This window comes from Rhineura floridana, chromosome 5 (genome assembly GCF_030035675.1).
Source record: "Rhineura floridana isolate rRhiFlo1 chromosome 5, rRhiFlo1.hap2, whole genome shotgun sequence".
In the NCBI taxonomy this organism is placed as follows: Eukaryota; Metazoa; Chordata; class Lepidosauria; order Squamata; family Rhineuridae; genus Rhineura; species Rhineura floridana.
Window position 1 is genome coordinate 71,317,126 of NC_084484.1, and position 19,554 is coordinate 71,336,679.

The 19,554-nt window shown below is 40.9% G+C and overlaps 1 protein-coding gene across 11 annotated transcripts in view; it reads left to right on the plus strand.

Annotated features, from left to right (window-relative positions):
• TBL1X (transducin beta like 1 X-linked) overlaps positions 1 to 15,995 on the plus strand; it is a 262,884-nt gene extending 246,889 nt beyond the window's left edge. For all 11 annotated transcript variants that reach the window (XM_061627078.1, XM_061627077.1, XM_061627081.1 and 8 more), the window contains 9 exons: positions 3,544 to 3,607; positions 3,712 to 3,809; positions 4,803 to 4,863; positions 5,392 to 5,513; positions 6,385 to 6,459; positions 6,650 to 6,777; positions 7,755 to 7,920; positions 12,726 to 12,827; positions 13,488 to 15,995. In XM_061627078.1, the coding sequence (XP_061483062.1) occupies positions 3,544 to 3,607; positions 3,712 to 3,809; positions 4,803 to 4,863; positions 5,392 to 5,513; positions 6,385 to 6,459; positions 6,650 to 6,777; positions 7,755 to 7,920; positions 12,726 to 12,827; positions 13,488 to 13,514 (843 nt within the window). In that variant the 3' untranslated portion in view covers positions 13,515 to 15,995. The remainder of the gene's footprint in view (positions 1 to 3,543; positions 3,608 to 3,711; positions 3,810 to 4,802; positions 4,864 to 5,391; positions 5,514 to 6,384; positions 6,460 to 6,649; positions 6,778 to 7,754; positions 7,921 to 12,725; positions 12,828 to 13,487) is intronic.
• Positions 15,996 to 19,554: the final 3,559 nt, after the last annotated feature.

Consider the following 19,554-nt stretch of genomic DNA (forward strand, 5'->3'; position numbering starts at 1 on the left):
CAGAAAGAAACGCCCTTCAGAGAACCTTAGAAGACTCTGATTACGACCGATGCCAGTCTCCTGGGATGGGGTGCCCATTGCAACTCCCTCTTTGTTCAAGGCCAGTGGATGGCTACCGAGCAATGTCTCGGCATAAACTTGCTGGAGTTGTGAGCAGTGCGTCCGGCTCTCCTCCATTTTCATCAAAAGTTGCATCTGACTGACATTCTCGTTCAGACCGACAACATCAGTGTGAAAGCACATTTGAACCATCAGGGGGGCACATAGTTGAGAGCCCTCCAGGTGGAGTCAACTTTCATTTTCTACTGGGCCGAACATCACCTTCATTCCTTGAGAGTGGAGCATCTCAGTGGCGACCTCAATATCGCAGCAGACTGGCTCAGCATAAAATAGGTTCTTCTTTGGGAGTAGAAACTGCATCCCAGCGTATTCTTTCAGCTGCACTGTTGATTCAGTCCCTTTACAGTAGATCTCTTCACCTCCACTCAGAATGCTCTGTTTCCAGGTTTCTTCACCTGATATCATCAACAGGGCACCAAAGCAATCGACACATTCTCAACTTCTTGGCCAAGAGAGATGCTCTATGCCTTCCCTCAGGTTCCTCTCCTAGGACACACGATCAGGATGATTCGTCAGGAGCATGCTCAAATTGTTCTCCTGGCTCCTTACTGGCCATGCAGGCCATGGTTTTCGGATCAACTGACTCTCTCAACCCAGGAACCATGGCATCTAATCTTGTGGCCAGACCTGTTATCTCAGGATCCAGTTTGTCATCTGGACCCCAAATGGCTGAGTCTGACAGCTTGGGTGTTGAGCAGAATCACTTGAGGCATTCTGCATTTTCTAAGGACATTATAGATACCATCTTGGCCTCTAGCAGGCCTTCCTCAGTCCGTATATACAAGCCATGTGGTCAGCCTTTGCCACATGGTGTATGAAACATCAAATCCATCCTTCCAGGCCTAAGGTTAATCACCTACTCAAGTTTCTCCAGGTGGGTCTCTCAATGGGACTGAAGCCTAATACTCTGTGCAGGCAGGCCTCAGCCGTCTCATACATATTGTCTGCACGATCGGATCAGCCTTCCCTTGGAATATACCCCCTAGTCAATAGTTTCCTGAGGGGGTCTTCTCTTCTGTCACTACCTGTGGCTCATCGATTTCCCTCTTGGAGCCTTCCAAAGGTCATTCAGGGATTGCAGCTTCCTCCCCTTGAACCTCTCAAGTCTGCATCCTTACATTTGCTCTCATACAAAGTCCTCTTTCTCATGACAGTTACTTCAGCCCAGATGTGGCAACTTTGTCCATTGCCCATCATCTCTGCATCTTCCATAAGAACTCTGTGATGTTGCATCCAGATCCTACCTTTCAACCTAAAGTTTCTTCCATCTTTCACTGTAGTCAACATATTGTCTTGCCTTCCTTTTGCCCTCAGCCAACTCATCCCCTCGAGAAGGCCTGGCACACCCTGGATGTACATCGAGCCCTGAAGGTCTACCTGGCTGGGACCCGAGATATTTGTCTGAGTCTCTTTTCATCTCATTTCATCTGAGGACTTTGGGCAAGAAGGTCACCAGCTCAACTCTTTCTTGTTGGCTGCGGGCTTGCATTACTCTGGCCTATGAGTCTCTTCAGATACCGGTTCCTCCAAATGTCACAGCCCATTCTACGAGGTCGGAGGCCACTATGGCTGCCTTCACAACCAACACACCCATGGCAGACGTTTGTAAGGCGGCTGTGTGGTCCACACCAAATTCTTTTCTTAGACACTATACGGTAGATGAGCCTTTCCCAACCAGTGTGCCTCCAGATGTTGTTGGACCACAACTCCCATCAGCCTCAGCTAGCATTGCCAATGGTCAGGAAGATGGGAGTTGTAGTCCAACAACATCTGGAGGCACACTGGTTGGGAAAGGCTGCGGTAGATTGTTATGCTTCGGCAGATGCTTCGTTTAGTAGGCGAGCTGTACAAGAGGTACTATCTTCCTCTTAGGCATCCTAGGTACTGGGTCTGCTTTGGTACATCCCACCTGATGATATGCTACTTGGGGAAAATGGACAGTTAGTCTCACCTGAAAGGTGGTTTTCCCAGGTATCATACCATCAGGGCCCTCCCTGTTGAGGGGGGGGGCTGCCTACCTGTACTGGAGATAATTTTTGTTATTCTTTAATAATTCTTCCACTTGTTTCAATTTGAAAACAGTTTGTTTTACATTACATTATATTTACTGCATGGATTATGAGTTACTGCTAAGGCTGTTCTTACTGTTCTACTGTTTGTGCATTTTTCCTGTTTGAAGTCAAGATGTGTATTATTATATTTGCTGCTCCTTACATTATGGTCTGGCTGCAAGTGTTTTGTCTGAAAAGAGATGTTCAGATCCAGTCTACAATTTTTCTGGAATGGAATGGGGTCAAGCCGGAAGGAGCAGCCGAAGTCTTGACTCTTGTGCATTCCTGCCTTTGGACACTAGGTGGCACTACTACCCACCTGATGGTATGATACCTGGGAAAACCACCTTTCAGGTGAGACCGACGATCCATTCTTTACATATATGTTATCTCTGTAATACCTGCAGCTATTGCATAAGGTAGAACAGTATGATTATCCCCATATTACTGGTGGAGGTGGCAGCTGCAGCTAGGAGTTCTTGGCGTGGCCAAGAGCCACTGTGAATGTTGCAGAAAGCCATGAGAAATCCGTGAGTCATATGTGGTTCTGCTTGTCAAACCTAAGAAGTGAGAGCTTGCTCATTTGCCCTGTGGCAAGGCATGCGAGTTCCAGGTGTATTAAGAATATTTTTCTGTCATATATTATGCCAGTTGTGTGGTCCACTCTCACTTCCATGCTCTGTTGCTTCTAGTAAGATTCAAAGTCGTGTGAAACAGTAAGTTCATAGTTGAGCTACTGGTATGAACAAGAGCCTTCTGGCTCATGTTCTTAACCACTGCTGCACCAGCTTATTCTCTTCTGTGTTCTAGCAGTGGCACACAGGAGTGGAAGTACGCAACATGTATGTGTGAGTTACTTTCATTTCTTTCCTTATATACCCTACCTTTCCTCCAGGAAACTGAAGGCAGCAGACATGGTTCCTCCTTCCTCCCTTTTATCTTCACAGCAAACCTTTGAGGTAGACTAGGTTGAGAGATAAATGACTAAACCAAATTAAACCATTGGGTTTTATGGCTGAGTAGGATGTGAACCTGGGTTGTATATAAATGTTTAATATGATGGCCAAGTTTGCATGTAATGCTAAGCCAAACTATGGCTTAGTATGAACAAATGGGTTCTCTGAATGAAAATCACAGTCTCTTTGCTGTTCCCCTCCCCCTGCTGTGCCAACCAGGGCTAAGTGATGCTTCCATCTAGGTGCCAAGAGTGCCAGGCTTTAATTTTGGGTGCAAACCAGTAATGATACCTGCTTTTGTTCAGCGGAGCTTACTTTTGAAAACTCAGGGTTTGAAGTAGTGGGTTCTAGCTGACTCAGTGTGTTGTGTGTCTCATACAAAACAATAATTTGATTCTTTGCCAACATCCCTACAGAGTGATGGAACGCTATTGGCTACAGGATCATACGATGGCTTTGCAAGAATATGGACAGAAGATGGTAGGCTTTTAAAATAATCTGCATCCAAATAATTAGATGTTTTGTAGTGTGGAATTAACTCCCAAGCTATTTGAAGAGTTAACTTTTGTTTTCTTATATTGCAGGAAATCTTGCAAGCACCTTAGGTCAACATAAAGGGCCCATCTTTGCTCTGAAGTGGAACAAAAAGGGAAATTACATTTTAAGTGCTGGAGTAGATAAAGTAAGTGTTGAGATACATAACTTGCAAATATAAATTAGCTAATGTTTTTAGTGCTTTTGCATGGTACTGCTTCAGCTTTTGCAACAATAGTGGCTTCCCATAAAATAGAATAAAAACAGCCCACTTTCCGTTGCCATGAAAATTAATAATAATTATTATTATTAATTAATTGGGGTGTAGCCTATAAGGTCAAACTCACCAGATTGAAATGGATACAGATAATCAGTATCGTCTGAGACTGCCTGGAGTTGAGAGGCCACCGCTCATTCTAGTGCCTTGTTTTGCAATGGAACATTGGAAGCAGGGTGGTACTTGTCACAGATTGTAAGATCTAAACTCATGAGAGGCCTCATCACTTTCTCTTTCAGGACTGTATCTTGCTTTCTCACAGTGAAGTCACTTGGGGTTTCTATGAACCTTGTTCTTGTGCAAGCCTTGAGGTTTCTTAAGCTTGCTGATCTCTCTGTTTTGATCATCTAGTGGGAAACCAAGGACCTTATTCAAGTCATATGACCATCTATGCTGTGGTGTCTGTAGCATCTCACCACATTGTGATGCAAATGTTACCATGTCTCCATTATTGACTATAAATTTCAAATTGTGGAGGTACAACAAAATTCACCTAAATCCGTGCTATACCTGCCCACACAACTCTGCAGATTACAGGTAGCATCATTGGTTGTGTTGATCTGCTAAAGAGAGAGATTTGTTAAAGTGGGAAAATGAACATTTGATCTCATTACAGAAGCTACCTTTACCTACTCAGATTGATTTTAATCTTCTCCTATGTAGTAAAGACTGACAGATCATTGTGCATAGTTAGATTTTATTATCTGTGCTGTATTAGAACAAATGCATTTTTATGCGTTTTTGGAATGGCTAAAATTATCAGTAGTCACCAGTGTGTTTCCTAGCTAAACTGAATGCTCTTTACTTTTCTTCTGAATGCTCACTGATGTGTATGTTTCTCTCTGTTTGCTCCCACCCACATAGACAACAATAATTTGGGATGCTCATACAGGGGAAGCTAAACAGCAGTTTCCTTTTCACTCAGGTAATTAGCCTTCCATGACTTTATTTTAAACATTTTTAAATCAGTTGTATTTTTGTGAAAAGGTTACTGGCCACTGCTCTGGGGCTGACTTTATGTGTATTTTTATAGTTCTAGCAAATTCTCATTTCAGGTTGTTTCTGGGTGACTCTTTCCTGGGTCCAGTCTTTTGCTGCACCTCGAAGCTGAGAGTCACAGAATCATAGGATCGTAGAGTTGGAAGGGGCCAATAAGGCCATCGAGTCCAACCCCCTGCTCAAGGCAGGAATCCAAATCAAAGCAACAGGTAGTTACTGAGGGAGACAGGATGGAAAACTTTCACTTCTCAGGAACCCTGGTGCCAACAGTATTGTCAACTATGGTATTATGCTAGTATTCCAGAAATGCTGCACTCGACATTGCAGGGTAGTACACTAGAGCATGTGATTAGAACCAAATTACCAGTTATTTTATGGAAGTGGGAAGGTAGCGTTCTCTGTTTGTTTCTTTCCCAGATATCCTAATGGTCCCTCTCTGGTTCCCCTTTCACAGCCCCTGCTCTGGATGTAGACTGGCAGAACAACACTACTTTTGCATCCTGTAGCACGGACATGTGCATACATGTATGCAGACTTGGTTGTGATCGGCCAGTCAAAACGTTTCAAGGCCATACGGTAAGTCTAAACGGCCTTTTCAACGTATTGCAGTTAGTGTGGTAACTATTGGAATTTTTCGAGGGTGACACATGAACCATCCTCCTTTTTTACAAAAATGTGTTTTATTGTTTTTAAGCATAAATATAACCGAAACCTTACTTCACCAAGAAAACAAATTCAACAATACTGACAAATGCACATCAGTCAAGTCATGCGACAACCTCCTTTATACACCTACTTGAGAGTAAGCTCCATGGAAGTTAATGGGACTTGCTTTTGAGGAGACATGGAAAGGACTGTGTTGTAATGACTCCTTATTTGTGAATAGTTTTACTTCCCCAAATCACAGAAGGAGCATCTTTTTTTTAAAAAAAGTACATTTAAAAGTAACCGATTACAGCTAAAGATTACAACTGAGGACGGGGAGAGTCTTTCCTTCCTCAGTAGAGCACATGCTTTATGTGAAAAGGCTCCCAGCTTCAGTCCCTGGCATCTGCAGGTAGGACTGATAAAGCCTCTTTTCTGGAATCCTGGAAAGCTGCTGCCAGTCAGTATACGTAACACTGAGCTAAATTGACCAGTTATCTGACTTGGCACAATGCAGTGTCCCCTAAACTGACTTGTTGAGCCTTAACTTTTCTCTCACATGCAAAGAAAACTGGAAGAAGTTAGCTAACAATATTTTTATCCTATAAAATATTCCCTATAATTCTATTTAGCTAATGAGATATGAGTGATAGTTTTTGTTCTTTCATGAATGAAAGAACCAAAGGACTAATCATTTCGCATAAAATAGTAAATTAAACCTAGATGGCCCTCTTCTGGGTAAAAAAAAGCAGTGCAGTTTGATACAGAATAATATTGATACAGATTTATTTTTTCATTTTAGAATGAGGTCAATGCAATCAAATGGGATCCTTCTGGAATGCTTCTTGCATCGTGCTCAGATGATATGACCTTAAAGGTAATTCAGTCTAATCTGATGTCTTTGCACCATATTTTAAAGAAATGTTGTTGGTATGCTGTATGAAATGTTAGTTCTTAAAGTTTTCAGTTTTTTAAATGTATGTATATGTCTTAGTGAGCTGCACTATAACTGGGGAAAAGATTTCAAAGTGCAAATTTTATTTTCCCCCACCCTGGGTTTTTTATAGATTTGGAGTATGAAGCAAGATACATGTGTACATGACCTTCAGGCACATAACAAAGAGATTTATACTATCAAATGGAGTCCGACGGGACCAGGGACCAGCAACCCAAACTCCAATATCATGTTGGCAAGGTAAAAATAAATCAATGTTACGCCTTCAGCCTTTATACCACAGTACCCTAGAATGTATATCCTCTGCTCCCAAGATGTTGGGGTTCTGCATGCACAAATAAAATGTTTTTAGATGTTTTATTAACTATGTAAATACGTATTATTTCTTTTGTATCCTGCCCTTCCTCTGAGGAGCTTGTCCTCCCATTTTTTATCCTCACAACCCACCTATGAAGGGGGTTAGCCTAAGAGATAGTTATGGATCACCTAGTAAAGTCTATAGCTGAATTTGAATTCCAAGTTTACCATTTTATTAACCAAACCTCAGATAGTGACAATCAGCCATTAAGTGGGGAGCTGAAGAAAAATTAAATGTTTGTCTGGGAGGCTAGGAAACCTTCCTCCTAGCCCTGTCCATGCTAAGTATGATGTATAGTTGTATATAGTTGTATATAGATGTGTAGTTAGTTGCAGCCAGGGCTGTGGAGTCGGTACGCCAAACCTTCGACTCCGACTCCTCTATTTTTCTACTGTCCGACTCCGACTCCACCCAAAATTGCTTCCAACTCCACAGCCCTGGAAAGGGCTGTAAATGTCTTTATAAATTGGAAGCTCTCATAGGAGCATTTTTATTGCTGCCTGAACATGCACTGATCTTGGCATCACAGCATTTGTCTTCATCTGGGTCCTGTGTCATACACTGACACACAAAATGTTTTCCATCTTGAGTTATGGTGAAATGCTCAACTACAGCTGACTTCATGGGAAGCTTCTTTGACATTTTGAATTTATATTTTAAAAAAATTGTTTTGAAGTCGGAGTCAGTACATTTCTACCGACTCCGACTCCACCCAAAATTGCTTCTGACTCCATGACTCCGACTCCACAGCCCTGGTTGCACCAAAAAGAAAATGCTCTGAAGTTTAATAGAGTCTTTACAGCAATAAATACGACCAGCATGCCATGTGAAATCTTTTGATTTTAACTGCTTCCCATAGTGCTTCATTTGACTCTACTGTTCGGTTGTGGGACGTTGAAAGAGGAGTCTGCACTCACACGTTAACCAAACATCAAGAACCTGTCTACAGCGTAGCTTTTAGTCCTGATGGAAAATACTTAGCCAGTGGGTCCTTTGACAAATGTGTCCATATATGGAACACTCAGGTATGGACATTTCACACCCTGGTATTAAGACCTTTTAACTGAAATAAACCTGTTTGTAATACTGTATGCCAGGGATAGGCAGCTTCAGGCCCAGAGGCCAAATGTGGCCCTCCAGTCATCTCTTTGACCCTCGGGACTTTCTCCAAGCCACACCTATCCAGCACCACACCCCTCACCAGCCCTGCCTTGCACCCTCCGTTAGTGTTTTTGTGACTAGAGTGCGCCTTTAAGCTCTGATCGTGCTTCTTTCTTGCCTGGATGGAGGATAGAGAGGAATGTATGAGGATGAAGAAACTAGCCTGCTGTACAAAAGTAAAATTCACATTTGTTGCTCCACCCATTTTTTCCTTTGGCCCTGCCAGCCACTGGGATGTGGCCCTCAGAAGATTGCCCCAAAGGGAAGGTGGCCCTTGAACTAAAAGAGGTCCCCCCTGCCCCACAGTATGCCCTAAAGACTACAAAGAATGTGGGTACTTTAAAGACAAACATATTTATTGTGGCACAAGCTGTGGCAGGTGTGGGGAGAAATGTTTTTGCAAAGAGAGGCCAGAAAATCCAGGAGAGGAGTACTAGGAAAATTATTTTTTGTCAATAAAGTTCCATTTTGGAACTGTTGACTCCTCCAGTGCAGGAGAGGTATGTGCCCCATTTCTTACTGTGCATCAGCGTGAACACAATCTAGTCTGAAGAGTAAAATATCCAATCAGAGTGGGTGTGATCTCCCAGTTGGTAGTAAATTGGCACAACAAAATTAGTATTACACATAAAAACACCTGAAGAGAGACAATTACTTTCTGTAGCGGGTTAGACACAGTCCCTGTTGAGCAAAGTAACGGGGCAAGTAAAACTCTGTTATATCAGATACTATAACACTTAATTAAAAGGCAGTTCTTCATATTTCTCCTGGCCAGATGTTTCAAATAATAGAGCTGTACAAAGACAGTCGACAGTTCCAAAATGGAACTTTATTGACAAAAAATAATTTTCCTAGTACTCCTCCTCCTGTGGCATCAATGTGTGGTTGGCAAGGAGAGAGATGTATATGGTATTCTGTACAGCATACAGGACTGCATTGTGCAAGAAGGGGAGGTTTATATACTCCCTTCCCAGCTCCCATATGGACGAAGATTGATCGCCGCGCCACAACTATGAGGTTTAGGGAAAAAGCTCCCTTTCATACCAGTGCAAGCTCTCCCCCTGCACACACAATGGCCGTGCATGGGGGTAGGGTGGGACTTTTGTCCTGATTGTGGCTGGGGAGGGAAGGAATAAACCTCCCTGCTCCTCATGCTTGAGTCCCTATGACAATCAGGCCCTCTTGGATCTAAAATTAAAAACAGACATGTCTGCATGCTACACGTTTAGCACAATGCAGCCTTAACCAACTTGGTGCCGTTTTGGATTGCAAGTCCCTTCAGCCCAAGATTAAGCAAAAGCTGGAATAATGTATAGTTAGGCTATGAGTAGTTCAGTGTAGTTCAACTATTTTATCTGGATTCAGCTTCACCCACCCAGCTGTAGCTTCCAGGTCAAAGCCAGGAGAGAGACTGCTGCCTCTGCAAAACAAACAAATAAAAAAGCAAGAAAATCACCCACCCATACAGAGAGGCATGCAAGCAACTGTGAGTCTTAGAAGGTATTAGCATTTGATGACACAACTCTGAGGATGTTTCCAATGATCTCATCTGGTGATGCCATCTAGAGGTTAAGTATCAAATGACTGATTCCTGTGGAACCCTATGTTACAGAAGCCAAGCTGTCAAGCAGGTTTTTTCAGGGCCATCCTATAAGTTAGACAGAAAGGAACAGAACATCATAAGGGCAAAGCCTTCATGCCAACTAGATGTTCCAGACATTGTAATAAAATGTTATGGTCCATGGCATTGAAAGATTTAAACTGAAAGATTTAAAAGTATCAACAGGGATGAATTCCATCCCACTTTAAACCACATCACTTCCGACTTCCGGGAAGGGTGACTTAGCCTGTGCCTGCTTTTGAGACGGGCTCCTGCCTCAAAAGAAGCTTATTCAGATATATCAGTCAGTTTTTTCTTTTTTTTTTGACTGATTAAACTTCTCCCGGGTAGGGAGAAACGAAGAGATTAACCTCAAAGCCTATTTTTGTTGGGACGACCAGATCTCATTAATTTATGGGACGAGGTCCAGCCGACGAAGGTGGGACGGATTTTCAACAGCAAGCTCTATCTGTTAAAGCGAACGTTCATCTTATCTTCTAAGAGAGAACGCACTAACAGGCAAGCACCCTTCTTTCTATATTTTTCTTTTACTTGACTTAAATTGTTGCTGTTTAAAAGAGATTTGCCAGATTGATCGGTTTTTGACATCTCACTGGGGAGCCGTAACTTCTCTCTGCTACGCACTAATTAATAGCTTATCTCTGTTTTTGTTGCAAAAAGCTGTCCTGGATTTGCATTCTAAAGATACACACAGAAGAGGGATTTCTATTCCAGATTTTTATTTTGAAAAATATTATACTGTTTTGAGACTACTCTCTTTTTGGTCTATTTTATTTTGACGAATCTGTTTCTTGACGATTGCCATTAATTGCTTCGATCCTGGGAACTGCATTTTGTTTACTTAACTATTGGAGAGATAAGGCTGTCTGCTCTGTTTATACTGTGATGTCACCAAGTTTGGAGTATTAACCCAATTGTTGCTGAAATAAGAAGTGGTTTTCCTATATTTTTCTTTTAAAATGGCAATTAAGAAAGTGGCTGAGAATCTGGAAATAACTATGTTTCAGAGAATAATGAATGAGATTGAGATAACGAAAATTGAATTGAGTAAAATGAAGCAGGAGATTAAAGATATAAGGGTCCCTGTGAGAGAGGTGACCCTGGAAGGGGTCCCTGTGAGAGAGGAGACCCCGGAGATTGGAATAGGGGTCCCTGTGAGAGAGGAGACCCTGGAGACTGGAATAGGGGTCCCTGTGAGAGAGGAGATCCCGGAGATTGGAACAAACGTGGAACAGGAACAAGATTTGGAGTCTATGGACTTTAGAAATAAAATCTATTGTTTGGAACTCAATGTTATCTCTGAAGAAATTAATGAAGATTCTAGAGATAAAGTTATCAATGGCATGGATTATCTTCTGGACTGGAATGATGTGATGGAGCCCAATATAGAGAAAATCTATGGAATTAACTGCAGCCATGTGACAATGGAAAAACTTTTAAGAGATGACCCAGTGTATTTTGAAAAAAAGAACAGAGATATGATTTTACAGCAGTATTTCAGCAACTTATTCAGAATGGATGGCAAGAAAATATTTGGGATAGAGGTAATTCCCATCAGACTCTTATTATATGACTATGGCTTTGACAGCAAGATTATTATGGAATACTGATAATGGAAGATTGGATATTGAAATTACTGGACTTAACAAGACTACTGAAGATGGAAGATGGAAAATGGAACTAATAGAGATAATAGAACAATGGCTACTGAAATTACTGAACCTAACAGATTCTGATGTGATGGATTAATTGAAATGTTTATTTTGACTATGGTTATGACAATAAGATTATCATAATTAGTAATGAGATGGATTAATCGATATGCTTATCTGGAAAAAAAAAATTGATAGATATATTTCTTAAAGAATTGAAACCTCTCTTTGACTTTTTGTGGAAAGAATAAAGTAATGTTTATGAGATTTGATGATTAAGTAAGATAACTACTGGAGGAAAGTGATTTTATAATATGACTTAAGAGACAGGATTGCTATATATTATAGACTTATAACTGATTTGATCTTTGACAAATGGGAAGTCAATATTTTACTCTTTATTTTTTATTTTTGTTTTTTTTTTTTTCTTCTTTTCTTTTTTTCTTTTTGTTTAACTATTTTTGATTTTGTTTTTTGTCTTTGAATGTTTTATGATTTTGTCTTGTATGTTTTATGAAAATCTGAATAAAAATTATTGAAAAAAAAAAAAAAAAAAAATAAACCACATCACTTCCAAAACAGGGACTTCTCTGGTTTAATGTTGGTCGACGAACCAGGATATGAGAACAATGAAGACACAAGGTGATTTTATCTAGTTAAAATCCACATAAATGTAACCATGTTTCCCTACCTAGCAATAGAGTTATTTGACCTTGTACATCATTTTTGTATCTTAATGGATGTATAAGTCTTGAATGACTTTTGTTGACTGGTTCATTCAATTAATTGATTGACTAAAACAACAGAAGCCAGGATACGATCAGCTGTAATTACCAAGATTCTAGGCTATGCGTATAGTAGGTCTTTAAAGATACAACTCACATTTCCATAGGCCACAGCAGGGGTGGGACACCTTTTTCAACCCAAGGGCCACATGCCAGTGGTGGATAGGGCAATGGATTTGTCTCTTACCTTTATACAGTAGGCTACATTCAAGCTATGCAGAAGTCAGAGGTTTACGCACACACACTCACGCACTCCCTCCCTCCCTTCCATCCAGGCAAGCAAGAGGCATTGTTAAAGTTCAAGAAAACATTCCAACCAGGCACAAGCACTTGAGGAAGGTTTTGGAGCAGAGCCAGTGAGGGATATGGCATGGGGAGAGAGCATGCAGTCTGGGGAGGAGGTCGTATCACCCAAGGAGAGTCCCAATATTCCAAGAGAACCAGAGAGCTGCATTTGGTCCCTGGGCCTGAAGTTCTCTATCCTTGGGCTACAAAATGAAACTGATCCAAGCATAATTTGTGTATATGTATTTTTTTAAGTAGAGCAACAAACATTTGTGACCTGAATGGAAGAGGAGATTGATTGATTGATTGATTATTTATTTATTTAGAGTGGAACTCTAGTACATAGCTACAGAGGCACTGGGGGAATATTTGAAGTCTGCTGGAATGCTAGAGGAGACAAAGTGGGAGCTAGTGCATCGGATGGATCAGTAAGTCTCTTCAGACCTGTTTTTAGTTATGGTTCTTGTCCCACAAGTGAGCACAATTTCCATGCTGTAAAACTGTCTTCTCATGATAGATTAGAGATCTGTGAGTTAGTGGGCAGAGTCCACAAGAATTTATAAGTGTGCTGGCATCTGTCTGTAATCTGAGAAAGAAAGACCACTTAGGTGCTTAAGTCTCCAACTGATTTCAGCCTTTTGAAACATCCGGCAGAGCTTTGCATGGCTAGGAGCTTTTGACAGATCCATGTTGTACCCTTTACTGCCTTAGGATAAGGTCAATGCCATTTTGTAACAGATGGCAGAAGCTGTGATATTTAAGAATGCTGTTACATGTTTTCTCCAAAGACCCAGTGCACTTTGAGCTTATTACATCATTTCATACTCTGAGGATCCTCCTCACAGGAGAATGGGGCGTGCAGAGGGGCACATACGCTTGCTCTTCCAGCGTGCAAAGAGGATCTGTAACTGGATGATTGCATAAACTAAACTTTGTGAGCGTGAAACTATCCCCTTGCTCAATATTCTGTGCTGGGCTGCCCAGATCATTATTAACAGAATTACTACCCTGCATTTCCAAGTGAACAGTATTAACAGGTCTGAACAATGTTTTTGATTGTTGTCCATCTCTTTGTCTCTTCCTTTTAGGTTTGTGTTCTAGACCTACGAAAGTAAACGTTTTAGAAGAAATTTGCAAATGGACCAGCATTGAATGTGTGGGTAGAAGCACTCTTCAGAACTATTTTTAACATCTCTAGAACTGCAAGAACGGGGGGAAACAACAGAAACGGGAGGAAACTCCCAGATCATACAACAAAAGCAACTTTCCTAGGCAGCAGAAGCCTGCAATGTTTGTCCATAACCTTCACCATGGAGTTAAAACACAATCACTTAGGGGGAGGGAGTGGGGATGGTTTCCACCTGGAACTTTCAGCCTTTGGAAGCAGGAAACCAGTTCCAGCTAAACCCCCCATAGTATTTGGTTGGGGTCTCTGAGAACTCGCTGTGATGGCTGCAGAAGAGAAGAGAAAAAGCTGTGCCAAAAATAATAATAATAATAATTAAAAAAAACCCTATAAAGCAAAATGCTTTGATAAACCAAAATGGAAAAAAAAGAATCCTCCTCCATGTGGTCTTGTATTTTTTCCTTCCAATCTGGACTCTACAGTTGCTCTCCCAAAGGACATTCAAAGACCAGTTTGTACTGATGACACATACAACTTTGTAATCACAACACTTTCTTTTTTCTAGACTACTTTTATTTGTTCAGTGGGTTTTTCCCCCCTATCAGTTGGAATATTATAGCCTTGAGGATCACAGGTGTAGGTTTGAACTGAATTTCTTTTCTTCCTTTCTTGTGCCCCGTTTTGTTTTGCCTTTTCTGTTTATGCCCACAGAAAATGCAGCCAGGTAGGCAAAGTGAAAAGTTATAACAGACTGCTTCTCTCATTCTCTTTTCTTGTTTTCCCCTCCACTCTCTTCTCTTCCAGCTTCTCTGTTTTTATTACTTCCATGCTTCAGATCTTACAGTTTCAAGGGCACTTTCAACAAATTGTGTAATAAGTGCTTTATGTAAGAATGCAGTGCTGGGAACGCTTTTTACAAGAGGAAGATGACTTTTTAAGAAAAGAAAGAACCCAGTGTATTTTTGAAAAGAAAAAAAGAGTAGTATTTTTTATGTTAAAACACGATTTTAGAAGCTTAAAATCTCTACCAGATGTAGACTGGATTGTGTAACTCATTCAAAAGAACAATTCAAATGAAATCTGATACAAATTTAAAGATGCAGCATCCCTTTTATTTTATCCTCATGAAAGGCAATTTGGTAAAAGAAACAAAATTAGGTGTTGCTTCTTTTTAAAAATAGTCTTCAGGAGAAAATAAGTATCTTGTGTGTTTTAATTTCATTGACAGGTCTCAGTGATGTGAATTATATTATACCAGAAATCTAGAGTTTTTTTTAAAAAAGATACTTCTTTTCTGAATCATATATCCAGATGGCTCCTAATATTTTTTTTAAAATAACCACATATTTCTTGCAGAAAATATTTCCATGTTGTTATAATGTCCGATTCTGCCATTTCATTCAGAATGGGTAATTGTTTTTGCTACTATTCTGAGCAATAAAAGGACTAGTGTAGCATATCTCAACATATAGAGATAAGTTTGTATTATTTGCTGGCTGCTTCTGTTTACAAATAGTGCTAAGTTAGAGTTAGGCTTCCATAGAGACATTTGCAGCATGTTTACTTTTTAAAACTGCTGCTCTACTGCCCAAGATATTAAGATAGCCTCAATCCTTTCCCCACTGCAATCCTATACTCATTTTAATGGGAGCAAGCCCCATTTAACCCAGTGGAACTTGTGTCTGAGTAAGCAGGCATAGGATTGCACTATGAGGTACTAAGATTAGACTTTAAATACTGGGTTAAGTCAACAAATAACTTGAAATTTTGAAAGAGCTAGTCATTATGGTTCCTTTCCCCGCCCACCAAACAAATCTGGACAATTACAGAAATCATATCTGGTTCACCTCTTCCTGTGGCATGTAGCACTCTGAATAGATCAGCAAGCTCCCTTTGAGAAGAGGATACTGCATCTTTAACCTGGTAAACACTGGGTCCCTATACGAGGCATCAAAAGGCCCAATACTTCTAGGGTTCTACACACATTAGTCCCCTAATACATATGCAATGTAAGAAATTGCATATTTATTTCTTATTTTAAAAATAATTTTAGAGCCAAGTGAAGTGCACTTTGTCAAACATAAGGGATGATTTTGGTTTTTTGGGGGGGTCTTTTGTCCTTGTTTCATTCTTTTTCTTTTTTTGCCTTCTAAAAATGTGGTTCTTTGTCAATTGCAGAATTGTTCTTTCAGCCACTCACTGATTCTGGCACTCTGGATTCTGGCTTCTGAAGTTTTATTGTCTGTGTCAGACTTGAAGCCGGGCTTGGTTCTCATTTCAGCATTTCCCAGGTTCTGTTGAAACAGCATCTCCCCTCGCACTGTTTTGTCCATTGACTGCTCCCCTCTTTTACACACACATACACACACCCATACTCTCTTTCAGCAAATCGCCTTGTGTGTTGTAGTTCATTTGTTTCAAGGAGAGAATCAACAGATCATATTCAGTGTCTTGAATAAATTGCTATATTTTGATATTAGAAACCTCTGCATGTGTTTTCTCATTCCTTCTGTGCTGTTAACCTGTTCAACTGTGCTGTTCGACTATTTCCTTAAGTATACTATGGCTACTTTCAAACTGTTGCTCCATTGCCCAAGATATTATGATAACCTCAATCCTTTCTCCACTTCATTGGGAGTAAGTCCTATTAAACCCAGCAGTTATTCAGGGTTATATGAACTCCACAGGCTGAATTCTGTATAGAGTTTACAGTTTTCAAAAAACTATCATTCTGTTTCTTACTATTATGGAGAGGGGCAAAGAGCTATGAATATTACTGAAACTGCACCCTTGAATTATATGTACACACAACGCGCGCACACACACATTTTTATATTTTACAAGGAATTCTTTTCTGCACGCTTTAATGGCTATCTTGACAAATTTAAGGACAACCAATTGCCATCCATACTTTTACACTGTAATCTTGGAATGACGACATATTCCTAGTCAGGAAAATTAAAATCAATTCCTCCTCAGTAAAAAATTAATATCAATACACATATATAAACACAACAGGAGAATGGGGGTAGGGCTGCACTTTGACCCCTCACCTTTGACCTGTCCTACTTGGGTGGCCCTACTGCAATCTGAAGAGTCTGGCTAGCATACTTTTCAAGATCTTTAAAGCAGCCCAAACCCTTCACCACATCAAGGTTATTGAGCATTGGAGGAGAAATCAATAGCTTACAGCATGTCACAAAGATGGAGAACAACATTGTCAAGCCCTGAAAAGTCTACTAAATAATGGCATTTGGTTGTAGATTCAGTGTGGGTGTCAATTTAGAATTAACCAAAGAACAACAAAGGAAAATGAGTAAAATTAGGAAAGTTTTTGTTATACCTTGTTAGTATTCATGTTGTATATACCATGACTTTTTGGGCCTTGTACACATCCCAAATTTATAAGCAAAAATTAGACATGGCAGTGATTTAGTCGATTGGAATATTTTAACACTCACTACTGAATTTGAGAATGGTTCAAGTTTATATTCAGAACAGCTATGTGTTTTTACAGATTGAGGACTAGAAAGCTGTCAAAAGTCAGTTGAGAGTGTTCAGGCTTCTGGGTGAGGTGATGGCAGAAGAATTATGGGAAATCTTATTTTTAAAGGAAGAAGATGAGCACACCACACCATGATAGTTTTTTTTTGGGGGGGGGTGTCTCCATCTCCATAAGCCTTTTCCAATTATTCAACATCAGCATTGTTACCATCTAATTCATGGGCTCCACTTGAGATATGGATTTCAATTGTGCTAGCATCAGAACTAGCAAGACAAGAGAGATCTCTTCTTATGTGCAGAGACGGAGAGAAATGGGTGAAGAAACTAAGAATCTGTCCCACTGACTAAAAAGTGAGGAAAACCTCTAGCAAGAACTTGTATTTAACCCCAAAGAGCAAGAAATTTGCTGTGCAAATTTGTCAAGTCTCCCAAAACCTTTTGCCTGAAACTATGAGAAAGTCCACTGACTATTTAGCGTAGACAGCTGTGTATTGTATTATAGCAACTCTATTTTTAAGACAATTATATTGAAAATGCAACGTTAGGGGCTCTACGGTAGCTTATCAGATGAGTCAGGTAGTCTGCAGAAAGGATTGCTGGTGGCTTCAGCAAAAGATACGTTAAAACCAGGGAACACCACATGATTGGGGTTAAAGCTTGTGACATTTCCACAGACTATGTAGTCTCTAGTTAGAGTTCTTGTGCCTGAAAGACTTCTGTTCATTTATTCTTTATGCCAAAGCAGCAGCTACATACAATTTGCAGCCAGCTGGTGCTTGGTGTTTCCTTTGTCACACTGATGCTGAGAATTCACGGCCCAGATATATCGAGTTGTTAATGGCAGGAGATGTTAGACTTTTTCTTGCAACTTCGGAGGGGCATGTACTGAATTACAGTACTCCAGCTATCTTTTAGGTATCAAAGAAATCTGAACTGTGTGCCTTAGCAACATAGGAAGCTGCCTCAAATGAAGTTTGTAGTGGACAGCACGATGAAAATGTCGACCCAGTGTGCGGCAGCTGTGAAAAAGGCAAATTCCATGCTAGGGATAATTAGGAAAGGTATTGAAAATAAAACAGCTGATATAATACCGTTGTATATATCTATGGTGCCGCTGCATTTGGAATACTGTGTACAGTTCTGGTCGCCTCATCTCAAAAAGGATATTCTAGAGTTGGAAAAGGTTCAGAAGAGGGCAACCAGAATGATCAAGGGGATGGAGCGACTCCCTTATGAGGAAAAGTTGCAGCATTTGGGGCTTTTTAGTTTAGAGAAAAGGCGGGTCAGAGGAGACATGATAGAAGTGTATAAAATTATGCATGGCATTGAGAGGGTGGATAGAGAAAGGTTCTTCTCCCTCATAATACTAGAACTCGTGGACATTCAAAGAAGCTGAATGTTGGAAGATTCAGGACAGACAAAAGGAAGTACTTCTTTACTCAGCACATAGTTAAACTATGGAATTTGCTCCCACAAGATGCAGTAATGGCCACCAGCTTGGATGGCTTTAAAAGAAGATTAGACAAATTCATGGAGGACAGGGCTATCAATGGCTACTAGCCATGATGGCTGTGCTGTGCCACCCTAGTCAGAGGCAGCATGCTTCTGAAAACCAGTTGCCGGAAGCCTCAGGAGGGGAGAGTGTTCTTGCACTCGGGTCCTGCTTGCGGGCTTCCCCCAGGCACCTGGTTGGCCACTGTGAGAACAGGATGCTGGACTAGATGGGCCACTGGCCTGATCCAGCAGGCTCTTCTTATATTCTTATGAGACCACCGGTCCCATCTAGCTCTGGCTAGTAGTAGCTTTCCAATGGTTTAAACGGGTCTTTCTCAGACTTCTATTGGCAAAGTGCATGCTTTTTCACTGGACTGCGACCCTTACATACTCCCGGTCTACAGTTTGTTCACCTGTTAAGTTTTTGTCAGAATAGTGTGCTTATTTTCAGTTACCTAGTATCAGTTTTCCCTGGCCAAATTTCAGGCAAATCTGAATCTAGGAGTCTTGGGGCTTGATCTGGAGAAACATAGGAAGCTGCTTTATACAGAGTCAGACCACTTGTCCATCTAAGTTTAGTGGTGACTGACTGTCAGGACCTCTTCCAGCCCTGCTTGGAGATGCCAGATTTTGGACTTGGGAACTTCTACATGCAAAGCAGGTGCTCTACCACTGAGCTATGGCCCTTCCCCGGTCACATTTTGATGCTGGGACCTAAACTAGGGAACTACCATGGGCTGCTTGCTCGGGCCTAGAAGCCCTCTTCAGAGAAGGAATAGGTGTTTGCAACATCACTTCCTATGATTGGCAATTAGCCAATAGGCAACCTTCTGGCTTGTCCTGGTATAAATTTGAGAAACCGGCATTCTTTGCCTGGTCAAAGTAGCGGCACCTTTTGTCTACTGCATTTCAGGCTCGTTTCTACCTTCTCCCCAAAACCCTTCTCCCAGGTCTGGATTTGGGTACTGACCCCTCTCTGTATGTATCTGCGGACACATGACTGAGTCACACCCACATGTAGACTCTGGACT